At 37.9% G+C, this 20,774-nt stretch overlaps 1 protein-coding gene across 5 annotated transcripts in view; it reads right to left on the bottom strand.

The window, feature by feature from the left end:
• Window positions 1-9,611: 9,611 nt before the first annotated feature.
• Window positions 9,612-20,774, bottom strand: part of LOC103025797 (E3 ubiquitin-protein ligase TRIM62) — a 76,011-nt gene continuing 64,848 nt past the window's right edge. For all 5 annotated transcript variants that reach the window (XM_049471662.1, XM_007251435.3, XM_049471663.1 and 2 more), the window contains exon 6: window positions 9,612-17,500. In XM_049471662.1, coding sequence (XP_049327619.1) covers window positions 16,950-17,500 — 551 coding nt within the window. In that variant the 3' untranslated portion in view covers window positions 9,612-16,949. The remainder of the gene's footprint in view (window positions 17,501-20,774) is intronic.

The following is a 20,774-nucleotide window of genomic DNA, read 5'->3' as shown; positions in this document are numbered from 1 at the left end:
CTTAAAATATTATTTAATGTTTTTTAAACATGTTGGTAACATCACTAATACATCAATGTTTTATTTTTAGTTTTGAGAATAATGCTAGTATTCGTATGGCTGGGATTTTTCTGTGAGAAACGTTCTAATAATAACGTTGGGATGTAAACCAATATTATGTCACATATTTTCAGAATGTTCCTGAAACATTATTTGTGTAAAGTTACAGGCTAACTTTTGTGGAACCTTTTCAGAACGTTGCTAAACATTTTTATGTTTTATGTCTTTAAAGTAAATTCTTAAAAAATATATTTTAAAGTCAAGCGAGTGCTGGATGTTAATCTACACAGAGTTCTCTCCTGAAAACAGTTTATTTGGGTGAGTAAAGAGCTTCCGTTTATTTACAGTAAGCTTAGATTTACAATATTTTGTCTAAGGGTGAGTTTTCAGTGTAGATACTCCAGCACTAAGGTTGATGGCTATATCAGCATTAGCATTAGCTGCTAACCGCAGTGCTAGCGGGATACAAATGTTGCCCTAGCTATCAACTAGCGGTTCATCCTTCGTATCTGGTTTCAACATAGTAAACATGCATACTACAGTCCAGTATACTCACCTGTGCATGGCAAAAGAACTAGTGCTGCGGTTAGCAGCTAATGCTAATGCTAATGCTGCACCCAGCCCTAGTGATGAAGAAACTTCACTGAAAACTCACCCTTATAATTCTGTACTTCAGTGGAGTGGATTTACTGCTACTTAATACCTGACTGGTAGATTTCATACATAAGGTGCACAGGATTATAAGGCACGCTGTCAATTTTTAGGAAAGTAAAGGATCACCTTATGCACCTTATAGTCTGAAAAATATGGTATACTATTTTAACGGTGTTGTAACACTGTAATTGATTGTAATTGTAATTGATTGTTCTTCATTTGTCTTCTTATTAATTTTTTCTTAATTTGTCTTTTGAAGGTAAAAATGGTAAAATGTAACAGCCAGACTCAAAACAAAGCATTATGATTGTGTTTTTAGCAGCTCGAATCGCTGAGAGAGAGAACTGTAATTAACTTCCACAGATGGCAGTTTATAAAAGTAAACACCATTAGTGCTGGGCATTTGATAGAGAGCAGAGAAATAAAACAGGATATCAAATCTGACTCTGAAACAGCTTTTAGCACCTGTCGGTTTATGACTGAACTGCCGTCATTCGGTGGGCAGTTGGCATAAAGTCGCTGCTCTTATAAAGATATGCTGTGGGTTAATTTTCCAGACAGGAAGTGAGCCTAGTCTTGGGCTACACAGAATTCTGCATGGAGATTTTTTTCAATTAAAAGTAAAAATTTAGTCAACCACAAAGCTGTTAAACGTTTTGATATTCAGGTATTATTACTCAGATAAAAGTATCAGGTACAGTGGTATAAAAAAGTATGGAACCCCCTGATAATTTTTATGATTTTCCTTAATAATCATTGATTGTTTAGATCAGTAACTTTAGTTAAATATATATTAAAGGGGTGTCCAAACTTTTTTTTTTTGTTGTTGGGGGCCAGAAGGAGAAATATATTTGAAGTCACTGGCCACAGACTCCATAATAAAACAAATAATGAAATATACCACTTAAAATAATACATTTTTCCTGATTATTTCATTTACACACCATTTTACTTTACTCACTATCTTTATTTTTGACAGTGTTGTGTAAACTAAGATTTTTCAAATTGATGTTTAATCATGATGTCTCTTAATATTAAACTCCTTAATTACGGCAACTTTTAGACTCTTTGCCCCGTTTTTCTGCGCTAGAAATGCACACTCTCTCCGCTTTTAGACTCTTTGGCCTGTTTTTCTGCGCTAGAAATGCGCACTCTCTCTGCTTTTAGACTCTTTGCCCTGTTTTTCTGCGCTAGAAATGCGCACTCTCTCCGCTTTTAGACTCTTTGGCCTGTTTTTCTGCGCTAGAAATGCGCACTCTCTCTGCTTTTAGACTCTTTGCCCTGTTTTTCTGAGCTAGAAATGCGCACTCTCTCCGCTGTTAGGCTCTTTGGCCCATTTTTTTGCGCTAGAAATGCGCACTCTCTCCGCTTTTAGACTCTTTGCCCTGTTTTTCTGCGCTAGAAATGCGCACTCTATCCGCTTTTAGACTCTTTGGCCTGTTTTTCTGAGCTAGAAATGCGCACTCTCTCCGCTGTTAGGCTCTTTGGCCCATTTTTTTGCGCTAGAAATGCGCACTCTCTCCGACTCTTTGGCCCGTTTCTGACTAACGGCAGCACTGATAAACAGACCACCGCTGACCCATTTCTGTTAATCTTTTAGATTTCTGTGAAACTTACAGCAGAACTTCTTTCTCTGTAAAGACTCTGGGTTGTGTGAGTCAGTAGTGAGTCAGCTGGAGGTTTGAGAAGGTGGAGATAAGAGGTTAAAGAAGAGCACAGGGACAGTTGGGCAGGTGGGTAGTGAGTGAGGTCTCAGTTGCGTGAGAAGACACTGCAGGTGGGCAGATGTTCTGTCTGTCTGTCAGCGTCACTGTATTCTAAAATCAGGCCTTGTTGATAGAGTGTGTGTGTTGTGTGTGTGCGTGTGTTGTGTGTACTCAGCCTACGAGCGAGAGAACTGCTGCTGAAAGATTCAGACAAAAGTGAGCGGAAACAAGTCAAGCTGAAACAGTGGAGGAAAATTAATCATTTATATCATATCAGAGGCCTTTCTCCACTCAAATCCACTCAGTCAGAGTTCTCGTTTATACGTTGTATTATATTTATACATTCTTTAATTGAAAGGTGCTACAAAGGTTCCTATTTTTATTTTATATCTACTCAAACTACTAACTAATATAAATTATCCTGTAATGCAGGTACACTGATGCTGAATAATTTTTACAGTAGTTCATACTGGATACACTAATGTTTTTCAACAACTAATAAGAATCCATAATTAGATTATTCAGCATCCACTCTGAATTTATTTAGTAACTATTATGAATTAACTGGTATCCACCATGAATTCCTCACTACTATGAATTATTGAGCACCACCTTTGAATTATTTAGCATTCACTATTAATGTATTTAGTAATAACAATGAATTATTCAGCATCCTCTATAAATTATTAAATTATCTGTCATGAATTATTTTGTAACTACTATTCATTATTTAATATTCACAATGTATTATTCAGTAATGATTATACATTTAGTATATAATATGAATTAAACAGTACATTTGACTAGAAATTACAGCATCCACTGTAATTTATTTACTATATAATATAAAGTAATTAGCCTCCACTATGAATTATTCCGTTTATAATATAAAGTAATTAGCCTCCACTATGAATTATTCAGTTTATAATATAAAATGTAATTAGCCTCCACTATGAATTATTCAGTATTTATTATGAAGTAATTAGCCTCCACTATGAATTATTCAGTATTTAATATGAAGTAATTAGCCTCCACTATGAATTATTCAGTATTTATTATGAAGTAATTAGCCTCCACTATGAATTATTCAGTATTTAATATGAAGCAATTAGCCTCATCTATGAATTATTCAGTATTTAATATGAAGTAATTAGCCTCCACTATGAATTATTCAGTATTTATTATGAAGTAATTAGCCTCCACTATGAATTATTCAGTATTTAATATGAAGTAATTAGCCTCCACTATCAATTATTCAGTGTATAATATAAAGTAATTAGCCTCCACTATGAATTATACTGTGAATAATATGTATAGCATCCATTGTGAATTATTCTGTTATTTATTCTAAATTATTCACTAACTAATATAAATTATTCAGCAGCCAGTATGAATTATTAATTATATAATACAGAGTAATTACCACCCACAATACCTTTTTTTTAGTTAATCATTATGAAGTAAACAGTAACTACTATAAATTATTTAGTAAATTATATAAGGTAATTAGCACCCACTATGAATTATTCAGTGTATAATATAAAGTCATTAGGATCCACTATGTATTTTTAAGTTATTCATTCCAAAGTATCCAGTAACTAATATAAATTAAATATAATTATAAATATAATATGCTTTTCTCAATAAACCAGGGCCGGCAATTTGAAGATTGTCACCACAGCATATATTATGAATTATTCAATATATAATATGTCATTGGCATCCACTGTGATTTTTTTTTTTGCTATGTATTATAAATTATTCAGTAACTAATATAAAGGACTTAGCATCCATTATGAATTATTTAGTATGAAATATAAAGTAATTACCACCCACAATAATTTTTTATTGAATCATTATGAAGTAAACAGTAACTACTCTAAATTATAAAGCATTCACTATGAATTATTTAGTATAAAATATGAAGTAATTTCCACCCACAATAATTTTTTTACTGATTCATTATGAAGTGAACAGTAACTACAATAAATTGTTCAATATATTATATGAAAGAATTAGCATCCAGCATGATTTTTTTCAGTTACTTATGAAGTAAACAGTAACTTCTATAAATGATTCAGCATCCACTATGAATTTTACAGTATATAATATTAGGTAGGTCTAAGGTGGGTTTAGAAGTGAGTTTAGTTAGTTAAATGAGGACTTGTTAAATCTGTCTCCTAAACAGTGGTTAAATTAAGTCACTTTTATACATTATGTAAAATTAAGTGTTTATTAACCTGTTAAAAAATACCAAAAATGCAGTAAATTGCATTTAACTCATTAAAAAAAATGGAAAAATTGTATTTAAACAAGAACTAATATCCCACTACTTGTGATTTTTTGTTAAACTGCCTCTTTATAGTGGTGAGATTTAGCCACTGGTGTCTGACTCACACTCACAGATCTGAAGTTACACCTTCCAACAGCAGAGGTCTCCAATCACTGCACTAAACCCTATCAGAGCCTGAGGCAGGCCTCACACTCCTCACACACTGAACACACTCCTCACACTCCACACACAAGCGCTGCCTCACCTGTGTGTAAGATCTGCTGCAGGGCAGAACCCGGCAGAACACGAGTCTCTGCTTCCAAAGAATATAGACAAATACAACCTGCAGCAGCAGCAGCAGAGCAGTGACTCACTTATCATCACACCGACTCACTATCTCTGCTCACTCTGCTCACTCACACTGAATATATTAACACCTACATCAGCTGCCGTGTAAATTACCCACACACAGTTCTTCCTGTTGCAGTTAGCCTTTGGATATTTAAGAATTTATTGCATTAAAATGACTCTAATCACTAAAATCGTGACAGTTTTTTTCAAAGCCACACTTACTTAAAGACAGGAACAAGAAGCATATTTGTACTTTAATGTTAATATATTTAACATCAATTCCTAGTACATTTCTAATATACCTGTCCTATAATAGTGATACAATTGTAATACTCTTTAAATGTATTATAATTTTACTTTAAGCATATTTAAAATATGGGGTTACATACATAAAGTAGTATATTTAAATTACTTAAGTTACTTTAGTATATTTAAAATAGTTTCATTTTAGAACAGTTAAGTACACTTAGCACACTAGGGCTGGTGCATCTTATACAGTGATGGGAAAAACAGCATTGAAATAAACAGCGTTACCTTTTTATATATATATATATATATATATATATATATATATATATATATATATATATCATTTTATTTCCCTTTTTTTTTTCATTTTCTCCCCAACTTACACAGCCAATTACCCAACCCACTCATTAGGACTCCCCCATCACTAGTAATGCCCCAACACACCAGGAGGGTAAAGACTAACACATGCTTCCTCCGATACATGTGAAGTCAGACATCGCTTCTTTTCGAGCTGCTGCTGATGCAGCATTGCCGAGCAGCCTCACAGCGCGGCAGCTTGTAGAAAAGCGCAGGGACTCGTTTCTGATACATCAGCTCACAGATGCAGGCTTGTGCTGATCCACATCACCCTAGGAGTGATGAGGGGAAAGAGCAGCATCTACCCACAGGGCCAGTTGTGTTCCCTTTGAGCGCTGGCAGCTTGATGGCAAAGCTGCATGAGTGGGGGGTTCGAACCTGCGACCTCCTGCTCATAGTGGCAGTGCTTTAGACCGCTGGACCACTCAGCGCCCCATACTTTTTTCTGTAACTTTTTTTCGAGTGACATAAAAGTAACGCAATAGTTACTTTTACTGGTAACTCAGTTACTTTTTTGTAGAAGTAACTAGTACCTATAACTAATTACTTTTTCAAAGTAACGTGTCCAACATTGATCTTATGTATAAAATTAGACCAGAAATAGACAACTATTAATAGTGCACCTCATAATTAGGTGCGCTTTATAGTCTGAAAAATACGGTAAATGTAAATATAAGTAACACTGTTTTTTTCTTTTTTTTTGCGGATGTTCCTAACAGGCTGGCGGCTGTTCCCTCCACAGTGAGCTCATAAGTAAGGGAGTTCTGTTCCCTCCACAGTGAGCTCATAAGAAAGGGATACCACACAAAAGTACCCAGCTTAGATATCCTTTAGCTTCTGGATGTCATTTTTATTGCTGAAGGCTGTTTCTGATAAATGATTTCTTGGAACATTTGCATTGGTCTGGGTGTGAGTAAACGATCAGGGCCCTAAAGCAGAGGCCTCTTCTCTCCTCCCCACAATGAGGTAGAGCATTATCACTCTCCCAGTGCCCTGTGGAAGAAGCACTTCAGTAATAAGACACTCTCATCACTGGGCTTTGTTGAGTCCATGGGAAAATGCACATTAGAGATAAAAAATACATCTCCATTACCAACAAATCGCAGGCGGCCTTTCTGCTCGCATAAATGTCAAGGTAGCCTTTTCCACTGTGAATTACAGTGTGCGGATAGAGATCTGGCGGAACACCAAGTTAACGGACGTTTCAAGCAGTTAGACTCCTCAGGCAATAAAGTTAAAGAGTGTTAAGTCAAGAAGAGAGTGGAATAAAATCAGGTTCTGAAAGTAGAGCGGAGCAGAGCTCATTTAGGATCAGTGAAGTGGGTAACACTTTAAAATAAGACTACCTTTATAAAGAGTTTATATTATTATTATTAATTAGGTTGCAAATATTTTAAAATCCATTAATAATCAGTTAATTAATATACAACACATCAATAGAAATGGCAACAGTGATCTGACAATTAACAAAATAATGATTCCACACTTATTTATACTCAGATCAAACCTCAGATTTTTCTAGATACTGATTTTACTCTGTGTTTTCCATCAACCATCATTAAACATGTCATGCCAGAGACTGTAGTCTTAAGACGCCTATTAAAGTGAAAGTGAATTCATACAACTGTATTTCTTGCACTATAAAGCGCACTTAACATTATTAAATTTTCCCCAAAATCATCAGTGTGCCTTATGTATTAAATTCTACCAGTCAGGTATTAAGGAGCAGTAAAGCCACTCCGCTGAAGTATGGAGTTATAAAGGAGTTTTAGTGAAGTTTCCCCAACACCAAGGCTGGAGCAGTATTAGCATTAGCTGCTAACCACAGCGCTAGCTCTTTCACCATTCAGAGGCAGGTTTGTCTGACTGTAGTCTGTGTTTTTTTTTTTAACTGTCTAGCACTATCGAGCAACACTTACTAGCGCTAAACACTGCTAACCATGTCTAGCGCTGCTGCTAAACCTGCTGTTCAAAATATTGGAAATCTAAGCTTACTGTAAATAAACAAAAGCACTTTACTCACCCAAATAAACAGTTCTCAGGAGAGAAATCTGTGTAGATTACTGTGAGACACCCTTGTTCCTTACTATTGTCGCTTAAAATGCACCTTATAATCTGGTGTGCCCTACATAGACGTTCATTGAGAGCGCACCTTATAATACGGTCTGTAAAATACTGTATTCAATCTCCAGACTTAAACCTTATAGAGCATATATGTATCTGCTAAAGGGGAGACTGAAGGTAATAACCCCCCCAAAATTCAAATCAAACACCTGTAAGAGCGAAAGAGGCTGCAATAAAAGCCTGGGACACAGACTTAATGCAGTTATTGCAAGCAAAGAATCTACAACTAAATATTAAGTCTTATTCACTTTAATCTATTTTAAGTTTTTCTCACAAGAAAATGTTCCCAAGCTCCTCAAGTCTCCTGAGGTTTCTCTGTTCTTCATCAACTTATATTCTGTCAAAAGTAATCTGATAGTTATTCATTATTCAGTACTTCTGTTCTGACTCTTGAGTTGTTGGTAAGATTTGATATTTGGATGATAAAAATCCAGGTTATTCCTATGAATTAAAGTCAAAGATTTCAATAAAACAGCTTTAAAATCTTTGCTTTGGATCCTGGCTTTGGGATTGAGGGCAGCAGTGAAACTTCATTGTCTTCCTTTGTCATCTCTGGCTCATTTCCCTTTCCCCTGGTGTGCCAGGCCTGAAATCAGCCCACACACAGCAGCGCCGGGTGTTGGAGGCGATAACGACGAGACAGGGCTTCACATTCGAGAGACATCTGTGTGCAAAACGGATTGGAGTTTGCCTGACTGGACACTCGTCCCGAGGGAGACTTAACCTGTTCTGGTTCACAGGCAGCAGAGCCGCGGTATTATAGAGACCAACCCATCCAGCTGAAAAGATATTCCAACAGTGGTTTCATAGACTCTACCTGAGGCCGGACAGCGATGGAGCTCCACAGCCTTGGGTAAACAGAGGGATGCAATGGGGAGAAATAAGCTTAGCCTGAAATAAAACGATAAATCTTAAACGTCAGAGGACTGAGAAACATTCAAAGGTGTGAAAAAAGTAAGAAGTAGAAGCTAAAAAAAAAACAGATCTGAAAAACCGCTTAAAAATGAGGAGTTTCATTGATTTTACCAAATTGAAAACCTCTGGAATATAATCAAGAGGAAGATGGATGATCACAAACCATCAAACCTTTAAACTGAACTGCTTGAATTTTTGCACCAGGAGTAAAGCAGCATAAAGTTATCCAAAAGCAGTGTGTAAGACTGGTGGAGGAGAACATGATGCCAAAATTTATGAAAGCTGTGATTAAAAATCAGGGTTTTTCCACCAAATATTGATTTCTGAACTCTTACAACTTTATGAATATGAACTTGTTTTCTTTGCATTATTTGAGGTCTGAAAGCTCTGCAGCTTTTTTGTTATTTCAGCCATTTCTCATTTTCTGCAAATAAATGCTCTAAATGACGATATTTTTGTTTGGAATTTGGGAGAAATGTTGTCTGTAGTTTTTAAAATAAAACAACAATGTTCATTTTACTCAAACATAAACCTATAAATAGCAAAATTAGAAAAAACTACTTAAAGCTATGAGGTAGAGTCGCCTGAAATTCAGGCTTTCAGTTAACAGCTGTGCTGAACTCGTCAAGAGTTAATTACTTGAATTTCTTGTCTCTTAATGTGTTTGAGAGCATCAGTTGTAAAGTAGTGAAGAGGTAGAGTTACAGGTATACAGTGAATAGCTCTATTTGAGTAATGTTCTAATCCAGGTTATGAACTTAACTACTCAACTAAGTAAAGAAAAAAAATACTTTAAAAAATGAAGACCAGTCAAAGAACAAAGAACAAAAATGTATCCTCAGATGCGGTAGAAAAGACCATCGACAACAACTAGATGGAACTGGCTCTCATCAGGACCACTAAAGGAAAAGAAGAGTTTCGCATACAAGAGTCGACGCATACAGTTGTAGATTTCACCATTCTTTATTTTGTACAATAAAACATTTGTCATGAACCTCTAGCAGCGAGAGCATCACCAGAGTTCATTTACACAACGATGGGAGCAAAGCGTCCGTCGTCCAAAAGCACAATCATCATATTCATCACTGTTATAATCATCTTAATACGCATCGTAAACTCTTAACTATATATCTCAAGTATCCCACCACCCGATATAAAGGAACAACCGGCGGCTGCCTCAGATAAACGTGGCCGGACTCTGCAGCGGTCCCCGTTATACAGGTGCAGCATCTCGCGTCCCCACAGTGCTGCCTTAACCTTTAAACACCAACACGACAGACAGCACACACACAGTAACACACACAACCCAACAGGAGTGCAGAGGGACGAGGGTCATATATAAGATAGGGAATGAACTGAAACAAAAAAGGGGAAGTGTGTTCTGTATCAGACCAGCAGCTCAAACGCAGTGTTTAAGGAGCGTTCAGTGCAGCGGGGATGATCTACTGGTTCTTTAAAGCTGATACTGAATTATGTTATGACCACATGAGTTCATGACTTTGGGGTAGAGAGGTAATTAATACTGGCTTCTGTGGGAATTTTTTTTTTTTTACTTGTTTAACCTTCTAAGGCACTGTTTCTGTAAAATCTGGATTTTAGTCTTGGACCCCATATACACCTGTACTCTTTATCTGTCTTGAGTATCAGGATTATGCCAGATATACTAGAGAATCTGAAATATATATATATATATATATATATATAAAATATCATTGGAAAGTTACTTTATTTCAGTAATTCAGTTCAAAATGTGAAACTCCTATATTATCTATTTTAAGCGTTCTGATAATAAGGGCTAACTGCCAATAAAAACCCAAAAATCAGTGTCTCTGAAAATTAGAATAATATACAAGACCAATTGGTACTTTTGGCAGTGTGGGCAGTTTGCCAAGTCCTGCTGGAAAATGAAATCCACATCTCCATAAAAGTTGTCTTTTAGCAAAGGGAAGAAGAAAACTGCACTGACTTTAGACTTGATAATAAAACACAGTGGATCAACACCAGCAGATGACAGACATGACTCTCCAAACCATCACTGATCATCAGTAAATTTTACAATTCATTTGTAAATCAAGGGAGCAGAGTCTGGAGGAAGAGTGGAGAGAGACACAGTCCAAACTGCTTGAGGTCTAGTGTGAAGTTTCCACCAATCAGTGATGGTTTAGAGAGTCATGTCTGTCATCTGCTGGTGTTGATCCACTGTGTTTTATTATCAAGTCTAAAGTCAGTGCAGTTTTGTTTTCCCACAAAATCTTACAGCACTTCATGCTTCCCTCTGCTACTGACAACTTTTATGGAGATGCAGATTTCATTTTCCAGCAGGATTTGGCACACTGCCCACACAGCCAAAAAGACCAATTGGTCTTATATAATATTCTAATTTTCTGAGACAATGATTTTTGGGTTTTCATTGGCTGTAAGTCATAATCAACAATAAAAAAAATAAACATTTATAATAGATTTTGAACTGAATTACTGAAATAAAGTAACTTTTCATTGATATTCTATTTTGTTTGTTTGTCACTATTAAACACCTGCGCCCAATACAAATTTAAAACAGATACAAATCAGAAAGCAGATATCCAGGAACAGAGCTGCTGATCCCAGCAGTAGAGAGATGTGCAATGATCTGGAATGGGGTTCAATATGGTTAATACTGAACCAATAATCTGCTGCAGGAGATTTAAAAGTAGGAAATTCACACTACCAATGAAATCTCATTACTAATGTCAGATTAGACTAAACACCTTGAGTTTAAAGCTTTCAAGCCTTATCTTTTTTATGCTCTCTCTCCTCCCAAAGTCATAAAGTCACATGACAAATTCTAATTTATAATTAACTCTCGCGTCCAGTGTTCACACATTCTCTAGCTGGTTAGATAAAGCTCCATTCTGCTATGCAAAAGCAGAGAGAATGATTATAGCAGAACGGTTATTGCTGACGTGGGCAGAATATCAAATATAAAGAAACTGCTAAAGCTCCCTGAAGTATTAGAACAGAGGAGCTGCGCTTTATAATTGGACCTTAGAGAATATCAGTGTACCGAATGTTTACACTGCGGTAGTGGGAACATCCCTTCATGGGCAAATAACAAAAGTGGGAAAGTGCGTTCAGAGACGTAGGTATAGAGTTCTTCAGCAGTTTATGTGCAGAGCAACTGTGTAAGACTTTAGTGGCAGAATCCAGAATCTTTAGGCATTTTCACCATTTCTTACCAAGAACATCACAACAAACAAGAGAGCAAACAAAAAGAGAACAGTTTAACATCACCTGAAGTTGAGCTATTTGAACTATTTACATGGAAAGGTCAGTTTTAAGGTCAGCTAAGGTCATTTAAGGTCAGTTCATAAAAATATTTGGCCCTCTTTTGTTGTTGTTGCTGTTATTATCAGAACTATTTCTTTCTTTTATAATAAAACGGAATGGAATGGTTTTGCACTCTTTGGTTACATAAAAAGAAAAAAAAAAAAAAAACATTAATCAAACATCTTGCACACTTTCTGCTTAATCAGATTCAGTGTTAAAGTGATAGTGAAAGACAGATGGCCTGATGCTCACTTTAACACACTGACTGTTCTAATGAGACATCCTCGGGAAGGCAGTGAGAACCCAATTTATACTTCTGCTTCAAACCTACAGCATAGCTTGATGCGCACCTCGCTGGAAATGTAACTACACGTCACACAACGAGGACAGCCGCTGCTGTGACTGGTCTGCCGGGCCTCGTGTTCCCACCCACACATTCCCCCTTCTCGTTTTTAAACTGTAAAGCAACGCAGAGCCACTGATATGCACACACAGAAGTATAAACGCGTTCTGCTGCTTAGTGCGCTCTCGGTGAATACACGTAGGCTACAGCGTAGGTTTGCTGTAGAAGTATAAATTGGCCTTAAAGGAGAACTCTAGTGTAAAATGTCCTTTTTTTTTAGTGTAGTAAAACATGTTAAAAAGTTCTTACCTTTGATGAATAGCACACCTACGCTCTCCCACAGGGTTCTGAGATCCAGAAATTTTAACAGTTTGTCCAAACACCCTTCAGACTGAGTGACAAAAATTAGTTTTTTTCCACAGTTATCCAGCTCAAAGTAGCTCCACACCTCTTTGCTAGAATCTGGAGAGCCCTAACATTTAAAATGAGGCGTTAATAACTTAAAAAGTGCAGAAAAAGATTATTTAAAAACACTGTTTACATCCCATAACCCTATTTTCTTAGCTCTGAGCGCCACCATTACTGTACTGATAATGACAGACAAATATATACATAGACTCCACATAGCCTGCCTCCTGGTGTCAGAACGCTGTGAGAGAACAGAGTTGGGCTATTCATCAAAAGTACTTTTTTTATGTTTTACTACAACAAAAGTCCACTTTACACCAGAGTTCTCCTTTAAGGAGTAAGAAGTGTGGGAAGAAAGGTACTATGGAGTAAAACGAGGTTAGATACCAGTACATAAAAACAATACATGACAAACAATATATGCTGAAGGCCAAAAACACACAAGAAACATGAGGAACATGAAGAACAGAAGGAACACTAGATGTAGTGGTATCACCAGCAATATGTACATCAACAAATGTGCAACAAATACACGCAAAAATACACGACGTCTGACAGTCCTTTAACCACCATATAACATACATCCTTTGACTGTCTCATGACCATTATTTTTCTATGTGCAGAATATTAAACTAACATAAAATCAGGACACAAAGAAAGAAGGGTAAAGGGAAGCAAGCAGAGCTGGGCAATATAACAATATTTTATCGTATTGTGATCAATTTTCTTATCGCAGTAACATTATCAACACTATATTTTTGTTACTCATATTGAGGATATCATCAGTGCACAAATAAATAATAATAAAAAACTAACCCAACTGTACATTTAATTCTGTTAAATTTGATAATGTGTAGCAAAACAATCAATAAAAATCACCAGGGAAATAGAGGAAATGTATTTTTGTTAAAATGATAGTCAGCAAAATCTGGAATTGCATGCATGCATTTCCACTGAACTAATCTTGCAATTCGTTCGCTATCTATCCTGCTTCTTTGTTTGTGCTCGTCAGTTTGTCCAAAAACACCCTTCAGACTGGGTGACACAGGGCATAATTTACCCAGATAAATCGCTTTTTCTACCGTTATCCAGTTTAAAGTAGCTCCACATCTCCTTGCTAGAATCAGGAGAGCCCTGACGTTTAAAACGAGGCATTAATAACTTAAAAAGTGCAGAAGAAGCTTATTTAAAACACTGTTTACATCCTATAATGCTTCAGCTTCAGCTCTGAGCGCCGCCATTACTGTACTGTTAATGACATATATATATATATATATATATATATATATATATATATATATATATATATATATATAGAGAGAGAGAGAGAGAGAGAGAGAGAGAGACTCTGCATAGCATGGATCCTGGTGCCTGGATCCTGGTGTAGTCAGCAAAATCTGGAATTGCATGCATGCATTTCCACTGAATTAATCTTGCAATCCGTTCATTATCCATCCAGCCTATTTGTTTGTGCTTGTCAGTTGACTTATCATGCCTTTAATTTCAAGATTGTATTGTATTGTAAGTAAGTAGTGTGTGTATAAACAGTGTTTTTAATAAACTATAAACTACCTGCACACTTTCAAAGCTTTCAGTGCCTCGTTTAAATGTGAGGGCTCTCAGAATCCTACTAATGAAGTGTGGAGCTACTTTGAGCTTGTTAATTGTAAAAAATAGTGATTTCTTTGCATGGGCTACTCTATGCCCCCATCACCAGCATTGTTGAGTTTGTTGGGAGCATTGGCTAAAAGTGCTGTATTTCAGAATAAGGGGGGAAAATGGAGGTGGGCTATTGAACAAACGTTTGTATTCATTAATATGTTTCACTACAGCCCAAGTCAATTTCACACCGGTGTTCTCCTTTAAGATGATTTTTAATGACTTTTTTTTATGAAATGTGCAGTTGAGTCAGTATGTTCTTATTAAGCACTGATGATTATCTCGATATGCTTTAAAACAAACCAACACACAAAAAAAAAAAGCATATTGTCGATACAAAATGAAAAAATATCACAACTAGGGCTGCAACAATTAGTCGATATAAAAATCGACAATGTCGATTATTTAAATTTGTCAACTACATATTTAATTGTCGACCAATCGCTAATTTGTAACAGTACCACAATACGCAAAGTGCTGGGGACAAAAAAGCGCAATAGGAGACTTAGACTGTGGCCCAAACACAACAGATTACATATTAAATCACTAAATATCAGTAATTTCCATGTTTAAACAACATGTAGATATTTAAATGCTATTTAAACCTCATGTTCTGCTGTTATAATTGTTTTTAGAGATGGCAGAAATTATGGTTGACTAATCAAAAAAATAATCGTCTAAAAAATTATGATCATTAGTTGCAGCCCTAATCAAAACACGATACGAAACGAAAGTATCATCACATTGCCCAGCTCTAACTTGGACTAAATCTAAATGGAACTCTCGCAGATGCACACACACACACACGCACACGAGACAGACGGTCGGACATCTGGACTGCTGGACGACTGAAGCTGAACTCAAGTCACTCAAGTCCTTTGTGGCAGATTGACTGACTGACTGAATAACTGACAGACTGACTTAAGTGTCACTGATGAAGGTCACCTGAGGAGCAGAAGAATTCACGTGCCGTTCTCTGCACAGACGGGAGTGTAAGGGAGAAAAATTCATAAAAAAAAAAACATTTATATTTCATATTTTCATCTTTCATATCAGTCACCAGCAAAGCACAAGCACATAAAACAACTTGTGCAAAATAATAATAATAATAATAATATTATAATCATATTAATCATAAGAACAATGTAAGAAATGGTAGTGTAGCAGTACAGTACTGGACTGGACATTCCACGAACACGCCGAAAGCCGATTGCACAATGACTAGAAGGCGACACATCTTCACATCTCTGGCTGCGGCGGAGGAGCTCTCTCCCGAGGCAGGAGCCATAAAACGGAGGGGAAGAAGGAGAGGGGGAGCACTTGGCCACTGGAGGCTGAGAGGATATGAGTTAGAGCATTGTGTGTGTGTGTGTGTGTGTGTGTGTGTGTGTGTGTGCAGCTGGGAGACCCTGGGAGAGAGATCAGAGGGTCACGGCAGGATTACAAATGACCAGCAACACTAAACGTACAAAAAGCCTACAGAGATCCGGATCCTTAGAAGAAGTGTGCAATCATTTCCTTCAACTTCCTATTTCCTGTGGAAGTCCTCCTCACTACAGCAATACAAGAACCTACGGTGCAGATAAGAACGTCAACCAGCAACTAGGGGTAGGACAAAAAAAATCGATATAGCGCAATTAATTGTTTCATTTTGATTGTACCGTAACAAATCGATGCATGGGGTCAATATCTTTTTTTTATTTTTTTTATTATACAGCTCTGGAAAAAAATAAGAGACCACTTAAAAATGATGAGTTTCTTTGATTTCACCAAATTGAAAACCATCAAACTACAGCCATCAAACCAAGCTGAACTGCTTAATTTTTTGCACCAGGAGTAAAGCAGCATAAAGTTATCCAAAAGCAGTGTGTAAGACTGGTGGAGGAGAACATGGCAAGATGCATAATAACTGTTTAAAAACCAGATTTATTCCATCAAATATTGATTTCTGAACTCTTAAAACTTTATGAATATGAACTTGTTTTCTTTGCATTTTTTTGAGACCTGAAAGCTCTACATCTTTTTCTATTTGCAGTTTACTGATTCAGAAACTGATGTGTTCTCTTATTTTTTTCCAGAGCTATAGGTGGTATAAACTTCCCCAGTTTGACTTTGGTGCTAATCAAATAAAAAGGGTAAACTTGTGGTTGGCAAATTCTGTGAAACTGATCCTAATAAATCCATAAATCCTGGTATTTGCTTATTTATGATTATTTTGTCCTCTTCAGTAACACAGATGCTGTAAAGTATATAATTGTCTTGTGACGTATCGTGATAATTTTGCATTGTGAGGTGACCTGCCCTGACATTCCCACCCCTAGAGTGCCTGATTTATCACGTTTCAACTTTTATCCATCACCATTTAAGACTTCCACAAACGCAAGTGCCTAAATAAAAGTGAACTGAAAGAAATTAAACTTTATACACCCTGGGCTTTTCTTTTTTTTGCTTTTTCTTAAAAAAAAAAGGAAAAAAGAAAAAATGACAGAATATAAATCTATTGTTCTTTCTCAGCCTGAATCAGATTCTCAGCCTGGCTCAGTTGGCCTGCTCAGTCTGCTGGGTCCTATAGACGCACCGTGTTGATCCGCAGGGGCTGCACGTTCTTTCCGTTGGCGTGGCTCTGCCCGGGGCTGAAGTACGGGAAGAGCTTGGCGGAAAACTTCTCTCGGTAGGTGTAGAGCCAGGACATATCGTCAGCGTTGTAGAAAACCAGCAGACCTTTAGGGTAGTCCAGGTAGACGCCCACTTTCTCCAGTTTGCTTTTGACGTTGAGGCGGGTCCAGGGCTCGGTGCAGGCGCTGTATTGGTTCCCGTCGTGCATGACTATACAGTAGAAGCCGCGGCTGGGCTGTATCTGGATGCTGCCCTTGCGGTTGACCGTCTCGTTGGCCACGCCAATCATCCATTGAGTCTTCTCCGAGACCATCACCTCCCAGTAGTGGACGCCTGCGCAGAAACCTTCAGCTCCTAACACGGATACCTCCACGTCGAAGCGACGCGGCGAGTCCTGCAGCGGCTGCGGGTGGAGGTTCCCGTACGCCACTATGGTGCAGTCGTCAGACAGTATCAGCCTCTGGTGGGCGGTCACGGGATCTAGTGTCAAGGCTGCAGGCACTGCGGGAGTCGTGAAGAAAGAAACAAAAGAAAGAAAAAGATAAAGAGGGTGTTATTAATATTGGTTTTTGCCATTTTAGTCGAACTTCTCTGCTTCTTGTCAGCAACTTATCCTTCGCTATTATTACTAGCTGGTGTTTCATCATCAGTCATTGATCTGCTAAATGATTTCAACCTTTGGAAAAACACAGGGCATTCTGAGTGGGAGGAACAGAAAAAAAAAACAGCTCATTGTTTGCTCTCCTGCTGTGTGCCTTCCTTCAAAAATAAAGAAATAATTATATATATAAGTGGCTCCAGCCACAGGCAGCCGAGAGGCGAGCTCATTGCTGTCAATCAGACATGCTGATGCAGCTCTGCAGCCCACCTCCGAGCAGAAACGACATTATTCACTGCACACACCTCCGTACTCTCCTCCACAGCCTTCACGATAGTCACAGAGTGATAATTAGTTTCATCTGACAAACTTGAACTCCCTCTCGTTCCATCTCAGGCTCCTTTCACATTCCGAGCATACACCCCGCCGGAGAGAGGGCTACTTTGTATGCCTGTCAGTTTCTCCACAACAATGCCCATTGGTATTGTGGTGGCTGGGGAGAACAGTGTGCAGGGAATTTTAAAAATCTAGTCCTTGAGGTGGAGATGAGATTTCGTAAGCGTGGCTTATGCATGCAAATAAGCATTAGGAAGTCACTGACTGTATGTGTGCAATAATAGCAGTAAGAGCATGTCTCCCGACAATGAGTTATCACAAGAGATTCCTTTCAAGAACATCGAGTTTGATGTATATGAATGAATGAATGAAACATACATTGGAAAGAGGTGGCAGCCAATAGTGTGCGGCGTACACTTAACCGGAAACGACTGTCCACCTGGAGAACTGCAGTGAGCAATAAGTGTAGCACTGGAGCAAAATACTGTTGCCAATCTGCAGTTATGTTCTGTTTTTACTGACTGTTAAATGCACTTGTGTTTAGATTATGGGTCAGGCGTCTGATTGGGGAAAACAGGGTGGGGAGACCGTTCGTCTGACTACAGTCCTCCTGAACTACAGGCTTCACTGAACTGAATCTGTTCAGGCAAATAACGTGGGCACAGCACCCTTCTTCAACTTTCACATTCCAACCAGTGTCTTAAAAAAAACAAACACTATTTTTAAAGGGTTCTGAACCTACTTTTGTTTCCAGGTTAACCTATATCATCAAATCAGGCCAGCTAAACATGCAAGTGTACACTATTGTAAGACCACCTCCCCACAGTACGATATTAACTAGCTAGTTAGCTAGCTAAGCAGGCTACTCCTAAATTTCCATCCATCCATCCAACCATGTCTTAACTAACGTTACCCCCTCTCCCCACTCATTTTGATGTTACACTGAGAAAATAACCTGTGTTCAATGTTAATCAAGTCATAGCCAGAGAACCAGATTTAGTTAGCTTGCTAACGTTTACTAATATAGCTAGCCTTAGCTGACTAGCTAACACAGTAAATTCATCTTAAATTAAAATAATGATCTCTACTGATTTTGTGAATCCATTCACGGTGAAGTACGAGATGTAGAGATAAACTATGGAAGGTTTGATCTTTATTAGATTTGTATCCATCTTTCTGAATAAGTGCATTTGGGAAAGCAGTAGTAAGACGGCATCACTAGTACCCAGCGGTACATCGCTACTTCTGCACCCCACAGCCTCACATTTTGGTAGACGTTGCTGATGTAGGTGAATAAAGCTTATTACATTCTGACCTGCGTCACAAGATATTCTGATAGGTCTGACCTCTATACCGTGGTAATGTTTTTTGGTAAATCTGTTTTAAAAAGTGGATACCGCCCAGCCCTAAGCAAAATATTCTACTTCAGAGCCAAGGCCCATGAAATCAGCTCTGTGCTCCAGCACTGCTGACTGAGGAACAATAAATAAAAACCTCATCCATCAGCCATCACCTGCCTGGCAACGTCCAGAGGAGACTGCAGTCCTGCCTGTTCAGCCCAGGCGGGCAGCAAAGTGCCAGCAAACACAGCGGCCAAGCAGAGATCCAGAGCCAGAACCAGACTAAGAACTGAGGGGATACTGGGCAGAACAAGGCAGAAGATTCCCTCCTGCAGAAAGACTGAGAGAGTAGGACTGCTTTCTGTGTTGGAAGCTCAGTTCACTAAAGTGAGTGAATTTTGGAAAAGAAGCTTTAGCTTGGACCTAGATATCAAACGATTCAGTACCAAATACTGATACCAGTGAGAATCCAGCTTGGAGATTGGTCTAATTAAAAATAGAGTTCTTGATTGGTCTCGTGTCCGGACCAATCAAGAGCCGAGTCAATGCCGTGCTCTCAAAACCCGAAGAAAAACAGCAAAACTTCAGTAATCGGCCCTTTAATCAGGCATTTAAATGGCTTTTTAAAAGGTAAATAAGAGTGTTTTTTTTGGCATTAAAAGCATGAATTCAGCTGTAACTGGAAATATATGCGCTGCAAAACTGTGCTGGACTGAGGTGCACAGCTTTCCACACATGTCCATGTTTACAAGCACGTGCGTATACCAGCCATGTGGTTACCTTGTGTTTACTCCTGCAAAAACGGTGATATGAAGCATTCAGTCCAGAATATTACACTGGAATAAACTGTTAGTAAAAAAAAATTATATGTAAGAATGAGTTAATTAGTAGTCCTATAGTAAGGAGTACAGTAATAGTATTTCTTGGGCTCCAGAGATAAGATATGTGTCCCAATACAGTTTCAGAGCTCCAGTTCAGTCATGCTGATCAGCTCCCTACTTTTTTACCAAAACACTCCAAAATGACAGAAACAGCTAAACAGATTTGGACATCCAAATGTAAAATGTATTGATATTTAGTGGATATTTTGTGGAGAAACAGAGACTGAGCTGACTGAACTGAGGGGGATTCACTGCTCCACTGCTCGTAGTTTTCTGAGTGAAGAGGCAGGATGTGTGCACGCAGCCAGATTTGCCCAGACAAGGAGAATGGATTAACATGTCCAAGCTGGATTACTCTCTGATAGTTGAAGACAGGTCACTGGCAGCACACAGGTTAGACAGTGTTAAGTATGTTTGGCACCGTCTGTTATGATGTGTGTATATTGTCTCTAGGTTACTCTGATTCTGAGTTATGAAACCAAAACTCTGACATGTAGCCAAAACTCGCAGCCTGCAAAGTGCAGGAATAGAGTTTAAAGTGTTAATTAAAAATACTGGTCTCTATACTGTTTGTTAAGTGTTGATACAGTATTGCACAACATAATATTATGATACTCAAG

This window comes from Astyanax mexicanus, chromosome 24, assembly GCF_023375975.1.
Source record: "Astyanax mexicanus isolate ESR-SI-001 chromosome 24, AstMex3_surface, whole genome shotgun sequence".
Lineage (NCBI taxonomy): Eukaryota > Metazoa > Chordata > Actinopteri > Characiformes > Acestrorhamphidae > Astyanax > Astyanax mexicanus.
The sequence above is the reverse complement of the archived record's forward strand: the minus strand, read 5'-3'. Positions and strand labels throughout refer to the sequence as shown.